This window comes from Lutra lutra, chromosome 14 (genome assembly GCF_902655055.1).
Source record: "Lutra lutra chromosome 14, mLutLut1.2, whole genome shotgun sequence".
Taxonomy (NCBI): Eukaryota; Metazoa; Chordata; class Mammalia; order Carnivora; family Mustelidae; genus Lutra; species Lutra lutra.
In genome coordinates, this window is record NC_062291.1 from 82,607,048 (window position 1) to 82,622,213 (window position 15,166).

At 40.1% G+C, this 15,166-nt stretch overlaps 1 protein-coding gene across 4 annotated transcripts in view; it reads left to right on the plus strand.

Annotated features, from left to right (window-relative positions):
- The first annotated feature begins 30 nt into the window (after window positions 1-30).
- The window catches only part of EDRF1 (erythroid differentiation regulatory factor 1), a 43,516-nt gene continuing 28,380 nt past the window's right edge, over window positions 31-15,166 (plus strand). For 3 of the 4 annotated variants that reach the window (XM_047701953.1, XM_047701954.1, XM_047701956.1), the window contains exons 1-12: window positions 31-416; window positions 1,458-1,666; window positions 3,306-3,372; window positions 4,027-4,152; window positions 5,109-5,233; window positions 5,465-5,621; window positions 8,864-8,965; window positions 9,230-9,351; window positions 10,050-10,161; window positions 13,156-13,303; window positions 13,380-13,488; window positions 13,783-13,894. In XM_047701953.1, coding sequence (XP_047557909.1) covers window positions 309-416; window positions 1,458-1,666; window positions 3,306-3,372; window positions 4,027-4,152; window positions 5,109-5,233; window positions 5,465-5,621; window positions 8,864-8,965; window positions 9,230-9,351; window positions 10,050-10,161; window positions 13,156-13,303; window positions 13,380-13,488; window positions 13,783-13,894 — 1,497 coding nt within the window. In that variant the 5' untranslated portion in view covers window positions 31-308. The remainder of the gene's footprint in view (window positions 417-1,457; window positions 1,667-3,305; window positions 3,373-4,026; window positions 4,153-5,108; window positions 5,234-5,464; window positions 5,622-8,863; window positions 8,966-9,229; window positions 9,352-10,049; window positions 10,162-13,155; window positions 13,304-13,379; window positions 13,489-13,782; window positions 13,895-15,166) is intronic. The other variant, XM_047701955.1, reaches the window with a different exon arrangement.

Sequence of the window (15,166 nt, forward strand, 5' to 3'; positions counted from 1 at the left end):
GGTGGAGCCTGGGAATCAGCTACCGCGAGACGTGGTCCCCTGAGGAGCCTCCGTCAGGCGCAGGCGCACTACACCTCCTGCCCCCCCGCAGCGAAGGTGGCTTCCACCGGGAAAGACGGGGCCGGCCCTCTGGAACAAAGATCGCGAGATTTGAGCGCGTCACCGAGACTCCTTCCGGTCACAGACCGGAAGCTCAGTGAGCGGGGGCGTCTCTGGCGCTTGCTTCGCTGTGCTGCGGCGCCGCTGGGCCCGGTTTCTGTCGCGCCTCCTCGGATCCCGTTCCGCCTCGCCTACCCTGGGCCGAGGTGATGGGGGACTCCAAGGAGGGTGGAGCGGAGTCTCCGCCGGCCGGGGCCGCTGCTCGGGAAGGGCTCAGCCTCCTGTCCCAGGGAGAATCCGAGGAACCTTCTGCACAGGTGAGTCGGTCCCGGGGCTGGACCTGCAGGGCTCCGGGGGCTGTGGGCCCGCTCGGTGAGGGGGGCATGTTACGGTTCCCGGTGGCTGCTGGTGCCTTGTGTGCGTCTCCCGGACAGTCCGCCAGCCGGAGTGGAAGCCCCCGTGTCTGTGACCTGGCGTTCGGGTATTTGCATCCAAGTCACTCGTATCAAAAGCAGTTCTGGCTTCCCACTCGGTTATAACCGACGAGCGAGTTAGGCACACGACCTCGGCCGTCAAGGAGCGGGAATACGTGGTTCCACAGTGTGGCACAGTCGTGCAGAGCTGCAGGGAAAAGAGCGGGTGCCGGGGGGCGCCCAGCGAAACGGGGTCGAGGTAACCCTTGAAGGGTTCATAGTATTTGCCGGGCCGAGAAGGGACTGAGGGGAAGGCTAAGATCGTGAACTCGCACACCGAGCTTGCTCGGGAGTGTGCAAGTGAGGAGTGTGAGGCGCCTCCAGCGCCTTCCTGTGAAGGCAGAGGCTCCGAGTGTGTAATGACCCAGCGAATCAACTCCTAAACGTTTGCTTGAAAACCGGAAAGCCCCAGGGGCGCCTGGCTGGCTGAGTTAGTGGAACGAAGGATTCTTGGTCGTGAGTTCAAGCCGCACGTTGGGCGTAGAGGTTGCTTAAGAACAAAAACGCCGCAGATATCCTACCACAAAAAACTTTCTAAATGATGTTACTGAAATTAAAATAGTTCATCTTTAATAACAAACAGGCTTTTACCAAATTTTGCATTTTGTTAATGAGATTCTATTGACTGTCCTGGGCTGTTGCTTGTCCACTGTCTTAGCTGATCACCATAAACATTGTACTTCCTGACTCATGTTTTTCTTAGAAATTGTGTGAAAAAGAGCTAAGTAAATGTGACAGTGTATGCTTGAGTTTATTGCTATTGGAAGGGTGTGGCTTATATTCTTGTGAAGGCTGATGTGGTGGGGGGTTTTTTTTTCTTTTTATAAAGGTGGTATTTTTAATTTCTAGCAGTGTTATTAAAGTTTCGTTCAATGTGTTAATTAGGGATCAGCTTTATTTCTTGGAGGCAATGAAGTGAAGAGCCGAGCTGTGGTGAAATACTCTTCTGCCCCTCCTCGAACAGCATTTGCACGCCTTGAAGAGAAAACAGACTTGAAACTCCCACCTGCCAACTGGTTAAGAGAGAGTGCCAAACTAGGGCCTGCAGGAACTACCATTCTTGGCAATAGTAAGAAAAGCAAGCCATTTTCAAGGTAAATATCCATCAGTGACATTTTTTCCTGTCTCTCAACAGCCCCCCTGCCAGCCCCCAGACTCTGATGTTTGCTTTTTCGGTTTAAGTTGCAATGCTCACCATCTTGGTGAGATTTCTCTTGAGAAAAAGGTTGACTTTCAAAGTCCCCCCCGCCCAAGTGGGATTGTATTCTCATGTGAAGACGTCAGGTGCATGTGCTCTTTCAGGTCTGCAGCCTGTTTATTAACAAAGCTGAGTTTTGGCCATTTAAATTCAACCAGCTGTTTTATTTTTAGCCAATCAGGGTGCCTTTTGAGTATATGAATACAAAGAATCAGGTGGCACAGGAGGAGGAGAACCTTAACACTACGGAATCTGCCCTGTAGAGTTTTTCATTAAATGGTGGTGGATGATTTCAGCTGAAAAAGCCTGATATAGAAACCGAGCATTTTTCAGTGACTTACACCACCCTTGACTTTGACACTTGCTGAGACAGTTGCTGGAAGTTCTGCTGGTGGTATTTAAGTGTGAGAGAGTGGCCTGGGTTCTTACAGAGAAACCTATACTAACATTCATATTCTTGTAGAGGATTTAATGTGTAGGATACTCTTTTTTTCCCTCTGTATGACCGAACCTAAAATATGTCCACATAACCTAGCAAGAGCCATAAATAAGTTAAAAGCTAATGAGTTAGTAGCTTAGAAATTCTCCTAATGCTTCCAAAGGTAAAAATTGTATTTGCATGGTGTTGTTTGTAGCATTAGTTATACTAGCAAAAAGTTGGAGATAGTCCAGATATTTTCTTTTAGAAGAATGGCTTAATCAGTTATCAGTCAACTAAATTAAATATTATAAAGTCATTTAAATTTTAGTTACATTGACCATGTGCAAACATGTGCCAAGTACTTTATATGTTTATCTCATTGACTTCTCACAACAACCTAACTCAAAAGGTTCTGTTAACTAATTTTCCACATGGGAGAACTGAGACAGAAAGGCTAAGTAACTTGCTTAGCCTGCATGGTCAGTCATCAGAGCATGCTTTGAAGTGAGGCAGTCCTAGGTAAGTGTTCTGATCCTCTGCCATTTACTGACTGGAAAATGGTGACATCAGCCGCTTTTCAGGCTTAGAGATTGTAGACGTGCCTCACGTGGCACCTGACACAACATTTTTTTTTCTTTTCTCCTTCGGGCTGAATTGAGGTCATGTTCTTTTTTTTTCCCTAAAAGTGTAGTATATGAACTAGCAACACAGTTCTAGAGACTAAAATCCTGATAAATGTTTCTGCTTATGTTTTTCTTATCTCTTCACCTAAAAAGTATAATATCTTAAACTGATTTCTCTTGGAGATTTTTTTGGGGGATTTGTAATTACAAAAAAAGAAAGTAATTGTTAATTTTTTTATTCTAGATGCTTCCTATTAATTGCTTCCAATGATTATTACTGTGTTTTATCAAATTAAAGATGTGATTGATTTAAATCTTTGTACCATGAGGAAGGAAAAACTTCAATTCTAATGTTGATAGGCATATTGATTGCAGAGATGTAAGAATGTGGAAAATGGGTATCCTGGAGGTGATGGAATAGTGTATTCTCTTATAAACTCTACTTGTTTCATTATGAGCATGACCTTTGTGGCCTTTGTTCCCTTCATTAGCTTTGGTATGGCATACGACTTTATTGATTCTGTGGGAAACGATGTGGACGTTGTCTCTGACTCTGAAGTAAGTGTGCTTATTGGAGAATGTAATTGGGGTGTTTATAGTAGGGATTTATAACATTCTTCTGTAGTCTGGAAAAATTGCTGATGAAATAAGATACAACTGTCTGATTATCGAATACCTTTTGTGCTATAAAGTAACACTCTTCCACATCTCCTTTCGAAAAGGAAGGAGTGACCCCCAAAACACAGGCAGTGATAGTAATTAATATTGGTGGTTGTGTTTTAATAATAGCAATTACAAGTCATTGAAAGGTTTGGGATGATTTATATAATGTTACCAGTTGAGAATTAGAAATGCTACCTAAAGCAAAATCTATTGCTCCTTAGTTGGTCAGTTTTATCTGATATGCTAAAAGCCTAGGTCAGTGCAAAAGTGACCTGTACACACTTAACTTTAGGAAATTCCATTGTGTAAAAATAAATGTTTGCTCACCATTTACATTAAAATAGGATGACTGCTAAAGTGTAGGTGATTCTGGTTTTAAAGTTTTGTCTTCCATGTGTTTGTGTTTAGCTCTTTGTGTACAGTAGTTGATATAAGCTTAGGAAAATAAAGTTTCTTACGCTTTAAAATGGAATGAAGTTAAAATTTGAAAGAGTTCAGGTCACACTAAAAAGGTCTTTTTAAACTGGTTTTCCTCTTAATTTTTTAAAGAACATAAAAAAGCTCCTGAAGATTCCCTACAGCAAGTCCCATGTAAGCATGGCCGTCCACCGCATAGGAAGGACTCTCTTACTCGATGAGTTAGATATTCAGGAACTCTTCATGAGATCATCTCAGGTAATAACTTTCGGTGGAAAAACAACCATTTAAGCACTATTTTAACAACTTGAGGGGACTAGAAATATCATTTCAAAGAAAGACTGAAGCGGAAATGTGGTTCAGCAGTTCAGCAACTGAGAAATTAGATGGTTCGTGGAATATGAAGAAGTTTTAATTAAAAAAAAATAGAAAACAGTGAATAGGGAAGAAACTTATTTTATTTATAACCAACAGCCAGGATTCTTGCAAAGAAAAGGATGAAACCAATAGAGAAAGTTCTGAAAAATCAGAAATCTTAGGGGATTGCTGACTTTTTTGAAAAATTCTTTGGTGTCTCCATTTGGTGTCGAAACATAACTGCCAGAAAATGTGAAAAATGTTAGAAATAATTCCTGTGAATACATGGTTATTAGTATTAATTGGTTCACTTAAAGCAAAACTTCTCAAACAGTATTTTGGTAAGTGACTTCCCCACTCCCCTCCCCACCGTGTGTTGGTGATGGATACTTTTTGGAAAGTGTTAACAATAACATTTCAGTGTCTCAAGGCTTACTCTCCATTTCTCTGCTCTCACCGAGGACTGTTGGCAGGTCAGGGTGTATGTATGCTTGTCACTGGTCAAGCTCTTGGAATGTGACAATGAGTAAATCACAAGTCCTTTTTTCCTGGCAGCTTACAGTTTTGGTGTAATAAACACACACAGATAATTTCACTATGGTGTGCATATTGGGGCTTCTTCCAGGTGCCAAGGAACATGTTAGAAAGAAAAACCACTTCTCTTAGCCTGGCTCAAGGAGCAGAGGAAGACAGATTTCCCCAAAGAGGTGAAAGGGATTAAGTCAAGAATGATAGTGTTTGAGTATGTGTTTATGAAATAGTATTTTAAAAATAGAGTATTTTTTGTAAAAGAGGAGAGGGTAACAAATGTTTTGATTACAGGTTTGTTGTATTTATCATTTTCTTTTGTTACTCAGACTGGTGATTGGACATGGCTGAAAGAGTTTTATCAAAGACTCATTGACCAGAAGTGGCAGAGGAAGAAGAAAAGCAAAGAACACTGGTATCAGAAAGCTATTCTTTCCAAGTTTTTATATTACAGGTACTTGGCTACTTGTTTATTTTTTATCTTTAGGAAGATGAAATTCTATTCTTACATTGAATTTTAAGCTAGTAAAAGTAAGTTGTGTAACTATTGATATTTCAATGTCTTCTGTTCCTTTTTAAAATAAGATTTATAGTTGATATGGAATTTAGCTTTAAAAAACTGGTAGACTGTCACATAAAGTTAACTCTAGTAACAATGTGATGTTTTTATTTCTGGTTTGGCCAGTATCAATGGTGATGGAGCCGCTCAGCCCGTCCCATCTGCTGCAGAACAGCAGGAATCATCCAGTTCAGATCAGACAAATGATTCGGACGGGGCTTCGTGGCCCGCCCCCTTTGAAATGCCTTCTTCAGTTTCTGAAGACCCCAGTGCTTCCAGTCAGGTTAGTTAGTACTTAGATGTTAATTCAGTAAACTCATTTAAGAAGACAAAATAAGTGATCTTGTTAATAAAAATGGAAGAATAGGAGTAAAAAATACTTTTTAAAAAATTTTCAAAATAGGATTTGTAGAAAATATTATGAATAGCTAGATAACGTTTTTAAAATTAATTTGAAGTATTTAAAGATTTTTACTGGCATTCAAAATAGCTTACCAGTGTAAACACATTGGTCTATGGTGTCTATTTAATGACACCATAGGTGTCATTAAAACACCAGGTCTTTGGTGTCTTTTTAATAAGCTAGTGTCTATTTAATGCCTCTTATCAATGCTGATTATCTCCTTGAAGTCATAAGACTATTATATAATACAGTGATAGAAACTATTTTAAGCTTTAGACTTATAGTGAATGCCTATCAAATACTGAGACTCACAGGCCTGTTTGTAACTTAATACTGACCTTCTTACCTTAATTTTGTGATTGTTAACCCTAAAGTTGCCCTTAAGATTTTCTGGATGAAGTTCCTGAGACTTAACCTACATTAATACTGTAAAGTTTTTAGAAAGGAAGGAAGAGTAGTATATCTGTTTTGCTTGTATTCTTGGTCTTTTTCTTCTTTCTTGTTTAGTTTTTGTCTTTACTGTGTCTATCAAAGAGTAAAGTAACTGAATCTGTGTAAATTTATGCATATCTGTTTTTAGGAAAACATATTGACAGAGTCAAAGATAAAAATAAGATCTTTGGTTAATTGTGTTTTTCCTCTAGCTGTGTGTTCTCACATATTGAACATTATTTGTCCAGATTGTTGCTGTCCTCACAGACTGTAGGGTTACAGGAGGCAAATGCATTTAACTTGATTTTAGTTTTAGTAGGTTTTGAGATAGAGAAAGCTCATTAAGCTGTGTAATGAATTTAAATTTTTTACCAAGTTAGGAAAGCTGTAGTGAAAAAGAAGGAAATAATTACCATGCAGGTTCACATAGTGCTCACCTCCAGGAGGGGTGGGTGTTATGAGAATACGAAGGGGCATGGGTGCTGGGTGCTAGCAGGGTCCAGTGTCATGACCGGGGTGATGATTACATGGATAATTTGCTTTGTAATTAGTCATTTTTGCTGTGTATGATTCATTTTATGCACTTCCCTGAATGTGATTATATTGTATTAATGGCGTTTTTAAAAATTTATTTAGTATTCATTGACTTCAAAACCCATGTATTACAAAAAGACCACATAACAGAAATACGAATCTCCTGCCACCTATCTGCTCATCTCCCAGCCTTATTATTCTGTTCCTACCTTGTTTAGTGCTTACTATGAAAAATCACGGAGGCTTTTGAGAATCTGTAGAATTGTATGCAGAGGAAGTAAGCTGGTGTCTATTTAATGCCTTTTATGCCACGTACTTTAAGCCGTATATGTGTATATGTGTACGTATACATTGTTTTCATCCTTGGGGCTGTGTATGTATTCAGTGTTGATAGTACCATTTTATAAGTCAGTAAACTGAAGTTGATAAAGAGTAGATGTTTGCTCATGGTCCCACCACTGGGGAAATCTGAGGATGTACACCCTGAGCTTCCGGACTTCAGGGCCCTGTTCTGACATAGTACTCTACCGCATCCATGCACTCCCACGTGTCTAGAAGGGCCTTGTAAGCAGTGGGCTTGTCAGAGCGATGGCATGGTCCTAAGCAGAGCTAGCCTGCCATAAAAAAAATCTTTGACGGAATATTTTATGTAACATTATGCTGCCTGCATTTCAGATTTGGAGATTGCTGTGCACTCTGTTACCTCATGAATTCTTATTAACCAAAACCAACCTTGCTAGTTTGAGGCCTGTGTTAAGCAGCAACAGAGTTTCTGTAGATGTCTGTGGTTGGCCTTGGAGCTGGACTTTTATTGAGAACATTGTAACCCAGAACCCAGACTGCTAAAGCTGCTACCTCACAAATACAGTTTGGGGATTTGGTCCACAGGTTGATACCTTGTCTGTACAAAGAAATAAAATAAAAAAGCTTGGCGTTCTAGTGAGACTCTTTAAGGAGACTACAAGACAGCAAAAGCGCTGGTGGATCTCCCCCACCCCCACCGTACTTGCAGTCGACCTGCTCACTTCCCAGGCCAGGGCTGAGCCTGTTAGCATGTACAGAGGTTGGGAAGTAAGAGATGGATGGAATGAGCTGTGCACATGCGCACACATATACCGATCTTGGGATTAAAGGTTTAAAGTGATGTTTCTTTCTTTTTTTTAATAATTTTTTAAAAATAAACATATAATGTATTATTAGCCCCAGGGGTACAGGTCTGTGAATTGCCAGGTTTACACACTTCACAGCATAAAATGATGTTTCTTAAGGCAACTGTCCCTAATGGTTGGAAATTTGAGTGGTACACTGAGTTTACCCATTGTCAAAGGTTCCCCTCCTTAAGTGCTTTCTAGAATATATTCCACAGAATGTATTAAGGATAAAACGTGTTTTGAGATTAAATAAATTTGAGAACATTGGCTTTTACAGAGGAGAAGTTGATTTTTCTCTTACAGAACCTTTTAGAGGCTTTTTAAAAAATGTAATAGGCATTGTTACTGTCCAAAACCAAGCCCGTAGTGAACAGAGGGTTTCAAAACTTCCTGTGGAAGGTCTTCACCGAGTACCCCAAGGACTAGTGTTCTATGAAGCCCATGTCGGACAATGGCAGACCTCGGGGCTGCTCTGATGACTCATGTCTCAAGAATAATACGGCTGGGGGTGCCCAGCTGGCTCAGTCAGTAGAGTGTGTGACTCTTGATCTTGGGTTTGAAAGTTCGAGCCCCATGTTGGGTGTAGAGAGTACTTTATTAAATATGGTCTTTTTAAAAATATAGGAAAAATAAAAAGAATATGGCTGAGATGTCTTAGAAATTTTTTAATTCAGTAGAGATGGCATGGGCTGAAATAGCAGTGGTATTCAGATTTAGCCAAAAAAGAAAAAAAAAATCAAGACTTTGAAAGCTTAAAAATAAAATCTTTAATCTTTTTTATTTGAGAAAGATCTAAATGTGATTAGCTTATTAAAATAGCTATGATAATTAAGAGCTGAAGTAAGCCACACGGTGATGAGAGTTCATGATTTGCACATTAGCCCTAAATTCACAAAAGTAGATTTGAGGTTTATGCTTTGAATGTTTAGGGGATACTCTTGAAAGTAGGCCATTTGTGAGAAATTACGGCAGCAGAGTCACTCCTTATCCTTGCACTTTTCACAGGGAAGTGAGCCTCTTGAACCCTCATACATAGTGGGGCATGTGGCCTCAGCACCCAAAGAACAAAACCTGACTACTTTATTCAATGACGGGGAGAACAGTCAGGTACGCTTTCTGTGGTGTCCAAATTGGGACACCTGATCCCCAGTCTGCTTTGTCATTTAAAAGCTAGGACTTGTAGGGAAAATAAGTCCACTTGATCCTGAAAATCACTTTCTAAACATCTCTGTGATCTTATAGCTCTGTGACTTTAATTTACCTTGTCTTCTTTGTCTTTCCTTTTTCTGGAATTTCTGTGAATCGTGGGGGGAAATTATGGATCTCCTGTATATTACATAGTAACCTCTCTTATTTTGTTTTTAATCAAAGGGTCTTAAAAATGATTTTGTTCGGAATATCTTATGGACATTTGAAGATATACATATGTTAGTTGGCTCCAACATGCCTATATTTGGAGGAGGCAGGTATCCAGCAGTCAGTTTACGTCTCAGGTAAACCAGAATGGTATTTCTTTAGGGTCAGTGTTTTGTGTGCTTTCACTTAATCTGTTAATCATCACCTGGGTTTTTCACCTTTCTCCTTGCCCCATGAATTGAAATCCACGCAGGAGTGAGGAAGGGGCTATTATCAGCAAATGCTGAAAGCGCTGAGGTTGGGTTTTCATTCACGCCCTTAATGAATGGAGTCAGAGATCTGTTGCACTGGCTTAATCTTGTGTTGGAATTCACAACGTGTGAGAATATAATAGAATTTAATTAGTTAAGGGGATGATTTACCAGCTTCCTGTTAACTGACTGTGAGCACTTGCTGCTTTAGTGCTCCAGCTATACATGTTGGTGTGGGCCAGTGTGAGCTCCAGTGTGGGCATTATCACATGTGGTCAGTCCTTCACCTTCGGTTGTGTGAGGGGCAGGCAGTGGGCTCACGGTAACCTGCTTTCCTACTTCCTTCTACTCTTACTGAGAACTCCTATGGAGTCCAGTTAGAAACTCAGGCAGAACTTACGGAAACATGGTGGAGAACACACCATGTGAGCTATGTGTTACGTGTGCATATCTCATCAGAAAGTGTGTATGGCATTTTTCACCTGGGGAGTATAGGTTAAAGTGGTCAAATGGTGGAAATAAGTCTCAGATGGTTTATTGCAGAACATCTTAAACTGCATAACACCGGAAATGTGCATTTTTAGGGACAACAACAAACCAATTAACGTGCTAACTGGGATTGACTATTGGTTGGACAACTTGATATGCAACGTACCAGAACTTGTGATGTGTTTTCACGTAAATGGAATTGTACAGGTAAGTAAGCTGCGGTGTGACTTTTCTAATTTTCTCCCAAATGAAACTCAGTGCAGAGAGTACCTCACCAAAGTTCTTGAGGCCCTTAAAGACTAGGCTGTCTTTTCAACAAGGAAGATTGCTGTGAATAAACTGAAACTTTGAGTGATTCCACATTTGAGTTGGTGATACCAGAATTCTAGATACATCTAGAATTGTATAGGTAATTTGTAGGAAGGTCATAAATGCACTGCAACCTACACTTGTAGCCACAGAACTTTGATTTTAATGCCACTCATTCATAGTAATTAATTACCTAAAAATATCTCTACAGTGGAGGTGTCTGTTCAGTATCGGAATATTTACTCCAGATATGCAGTCTTAGGGGAAGGCTACAACAATAATGTGTGAAGTCGATAGCTTGCATAGCATATTGTTAATGAGCTTGTTCTAGTCATGAGGCACTTTATCTTCATTATAAGTGTTGGGGAAAAACAATAAAGTTTGGTCACTACCCAGAAAAGTAAAATACTAGTGGGCAATAATGGTGCAAAGAGAAAGATAGGAGACCATCTGTTAGAAGGGCAGGACAGCCGCGGAAATCTGGGTGGTCAGGGAAGGTGCGATCACTTCTGTTTTAATCTGTAGAGACTTTAGGAAGTAGTGGCCTCTCAACGGAATCTTGAATGATAGCCTCTCCAAAAGCAAGAGATGAATGTTAGACTACTAGTGTAAGTAAATGAAGGGATTGATAACAAATGCAGCTGGGGACACAGGATTCATGTGACAGAAGAGCAAATAGATTAGAAAAGCCAAGGTCAAATAATGCAGAGTCCAGGATAGCTCATGGAGTCAAATAGCTCAGTCCAGGATGCTGAGCTAAGGAGGGTGGGCTTAGTTCAGTTGGTCATCTGGAATCTGTGAAGGCTTTACATCTGGGAGGTGAAATTCATGGTATTGGAGTCTTAGCCTGGAGATGGCATGGAGGTCTCCAAGACAAGAAGCCTGGGGAGGGCCTTGCTCTACTTTTGTAACTTGATGGACTTAAACTGCAGAGGAAGTACTAAGAATTGACAATGATAAGGAGGAGGAGCTAGCGCTTACGGAGTGCTTGTTTTGTTCCAGATACTTTGCTAAGTGTTTTACATGCATTACTTACGTGATCTTCTTAGCTGCTGAAATACCAGTATTCCCTTTTGATTAAGAGGGTAGCTTGAGGGGTGCCTGGGTGGCTCAGTGGGTTAAAGCCTCTGCCTTCGGCTCAGGTCATGATCTCAGAGTCCTGGGATCGAGCCCCACGTCGGGCTCTCTGCTCAGCAGGGAGCTTGTTTCCTCCTCTCTCTCTCTGCCTGCCTCTCTGCCTACTTATAATCTCTGTCTGTCCAATAAATTTAAAAAATCTTTAAAAAAAAAAAAGGCAGCTTGAAGATCAGGGCTACATTGCTAGTAAGTGGTGAGGCCAGTATTTGAACCTGTATCTCGCTGAGGCGGTGCTTCTAACCATTGTACTCCAACCCAGTGATTCTAAACCTTCAGTGTTTATCAAAATCACTCCTATTCTCTAAAAAAAAAAAAAGTTGGCTTGGCTTCCTAGTATATCAGGATAGGTGGGATCTATGTATTGGTCAAAGAAAATTAAAAAAGGAAAAAGCTTTGTAGATTCTGATTTGCACTGTTAGTTGGGAAACACTTTTGTACCATTACCCTAAACAGCAGCATTTAATGAGAGGCTGTGGCCGGAGGGGGTGGTGGCATTACAGGGAATTCCAGGGCTCAGGGTCTAGAATAGCGGTGGTATCATTGCCTGAGATGGGGACATGGAAATGGTTTAGGCAGGGAAGGTGATTTGTCTTCATCACGTGTTCCATTTGAGGAAAGCACTGAAATGTCCCTGCAAGCATTTTGAAGTCGCAGGCTTTGGAGAAGACGGGGATAGAGAAGTAACCTGAGTGCCGTCTCTCCCTGGGTACTGTTGGACGCCATCACCGTGGAAATCTATTCAACTCAAATGTTGGAGCCTTTCCCCGTGTGGGTGAAAGGGGAGGGGGACCTGAGTAGTGCAGTGTAAAATCCGGGAGAGGAGTGTTTTAAGGAAGGAATTAAGATGTAGGGCATTATATGAACCAACGAGGATGAAAACCGACCTTAGGGGAGACTATTTGGTCTTATTTTCCAGTCCATTTGGAGTTTTTTAGAGTTCAGAAAATGCGATAAGAGACATTTAAGGAAGTGTGAACAGAAGACAAACGAGAAAAAAAAATGTGAAAAAAAAAGTAGTGGCAGTGGTTTCCCTGTGGCCTCTACTCTTGTTGCAGCCTCCAGTCCCTGGTTCTGTTTCTGGAAAGGAGTCAAGTCTAGCTCAAGGGAAGAGTAGTGTCTACTGGGGAGACGTGCCCAGTGAGTCTAGTGTCTGGGGGAAAGCAGCTGGGTGAAGTCTGCCTTCATCCACCACCCTCCCAGGTGAAAACCACCAGGTAGAACAGAAGGAATTGTATGCTATGAGCTGTTCCACATGAGAACAGAAGCAGGATCGTGCCTAAATTTGTGATTCCAAATTGGTGGTGATTCTCTCTTGAGACTTGTTCCTGTGGTAAGCTGACAGCATTGCTGACAGGTGGGTCAGATTCCTTTGAAATGTTGGAGCAATAAAAAGATCGAAAACCAGCGGTTTAAGCTCTTTGGGGCTGCATAGATCTCTGATGGCAGGGTTTATATGTTTGGTTCCTTCTTAATAAGAGAAGGGGGGCGCCTGGGTGGCTCAGTGGGTTAAAGCCTATGCCTTCGGCTTAGGTCATGATCCCAGGGTCTTGGAATCGAGCCCTGCATTGGGCTTGCTGCTTAACAGGGAGCCTGCTTCCTCTTCTCTCTCTCTCTGCCTGTCTCTCTGCCTACTTGTGATCTCTGTCTGCCAAATAAATAAAAAATAAATAAAATCTTCAAAAAAAAAAAATATATATATGGGAAGGTTTGCTTCCTAGGTTTTCTCTGAAGCTGCATTCTGTCTGTGTTTTACAGAAGTATGAAATGATAAAAACCGAAGAGATTCCCAATTTGGAAAACTCGAACTTTTCTACGAAAGTCATAAAAGACATTGCACAGAATATTTTATCGTTTCTAAAATCTAACTGTACAAAAGAGGGACATACCTATTGGTTGTTTAAAGGTAAATTCCTTCTTGAATGAACAATAATAATTGATTGGAGTGGTCCTGGTAAACTAAAGTTTGTTTTCCTTTTCAGCAAGTGGCAGTGATATAGTGAAGCTTTATGACCTCACTACTCTTTGTGAAGAAACTGAAGACAAGTACCAAAACCCATTCACGATGCCGGTGGCTATTCTCTTATATAAGTGAGTGCTTGAAGAAGTCGTCTTATTGAAAATTTTAAAGTGCACAGCCACACATTCCAGGTCAAAGCTTTTAAATACCTCTTAGGTTTTTGTGGCTTAAGAAACAAAGTATAGTGCATATGTTTACAGGTTGTACCAAAGTCAACTTGGGAGGGGGGAGTAAATACCATTTTTTAAATACAGTATTGTTTCTTATATTCTTTATTTTATTGGAAGGTAAGAAGGGCGTGGTTATACTTGAGTCTTGCAGAGAATGAGGAATGGGGTGTAAAGTTGATATAAACATTTTTTTAGGGTTGCTTGCAACATGATGATGAAGAAGAATCAAAATAAGAAACACTACGGGACTATTAGAACGTTGCTTCTTAATTGTGTTAAGTTGTTGGACAAAAGCAGACATCCTCAAGTAAGATTAACATTTATATGCTCTTTAAAAATATTCTAGCATTCTGAAAAAATAAAAATTAAAATATTCTAGCATTTTGAAAGATTGTTGCCTAGACTTAAAGCCTCTTAATTCATAGTCTGAACTGCACTATCCGTTACGGTAGCCGGTGACCACTGGTGGCTGTTGAGCCCTTACAATGTGCTTAATCGGAATTGAGGTGTGCTTCAAGTGTAAAATACACATGGATTTTGAAGGTTGGGTGTACATATTGCATGTTGAAATGGTAATATTTTGTGTTACTGAACCAATACATTAAAATTAATTTTGCCAGATTTTGCCTTCCATATTTTAGCCACTAGAAATTTAAAATTTCATATGTGGCTGCCTGACATTACATTTCTCTCAGATAACACTGTTCTATAAATTTAGAACTCGTGATTTTCACAATGGTGTTGTTTTTTCCTCTTAGCACTTCTAGAAGGTGGAAAACTATTTTACAGTATTTCTTAAAAGATCCATTTACACAAATGGGCTTTGTTGTCACTTTGCTGTATAACTAAAGTTCACACTCCATACCTCAGTATATAAAACATCTCTTAAAATAATCTTTCAGTCCTTTGCCCCACAGTTTTACATCACCCTTTACTCCAGTTGTCTGAACCTGACAGCTACTTTTTGGTGTAATGCCATTTGTGTTCCATTTGAATTAGGAAAGGCATGGAACATAGGCAGTTTTTTTTTTTTTAAGATCCAAGTTAGTTTTAATTGTAGCCATATCCAGTTGGATATAAAAGTTTATCCTAGATCCCAAACCATGAGAAAATTCTTTTTGAAGAAAAATAACAAAATAATTTCTGATTTAAATACCCAATTGCTGATTATATGGTAATGGCAGTTAGTAGAAATTGAATAGTTTACATGAAAGTTAGAAAAAGGTTTTAAAACTGTTAAACGTCTGTGGTCAAAAATAATTACTGATAATAGAGTAGAATAAATAATGATATAATACATAAATGCTAATTTTAAGAGATGCCAGGATGGACTTTTCTTCATTAAGCTAGTGGGGGATCCCCCCCGGAACCAAAGATCATGTAATAAATATTAGTTGCTTATCAAACCCTTATTAAGTTATAGCTTATAAAGAGAAATTCTGGTTTCTCAGTTAATATAGAGAGTTGTCTTGCTAATATTTTAGTTATGACACTCCCTGTAAAAACTTGTATCTCCAGGTGCCACCTCTTTTTAAGACAGAGGGCTGGGGATGGAATAATTGCAGGGAATAAACAACCC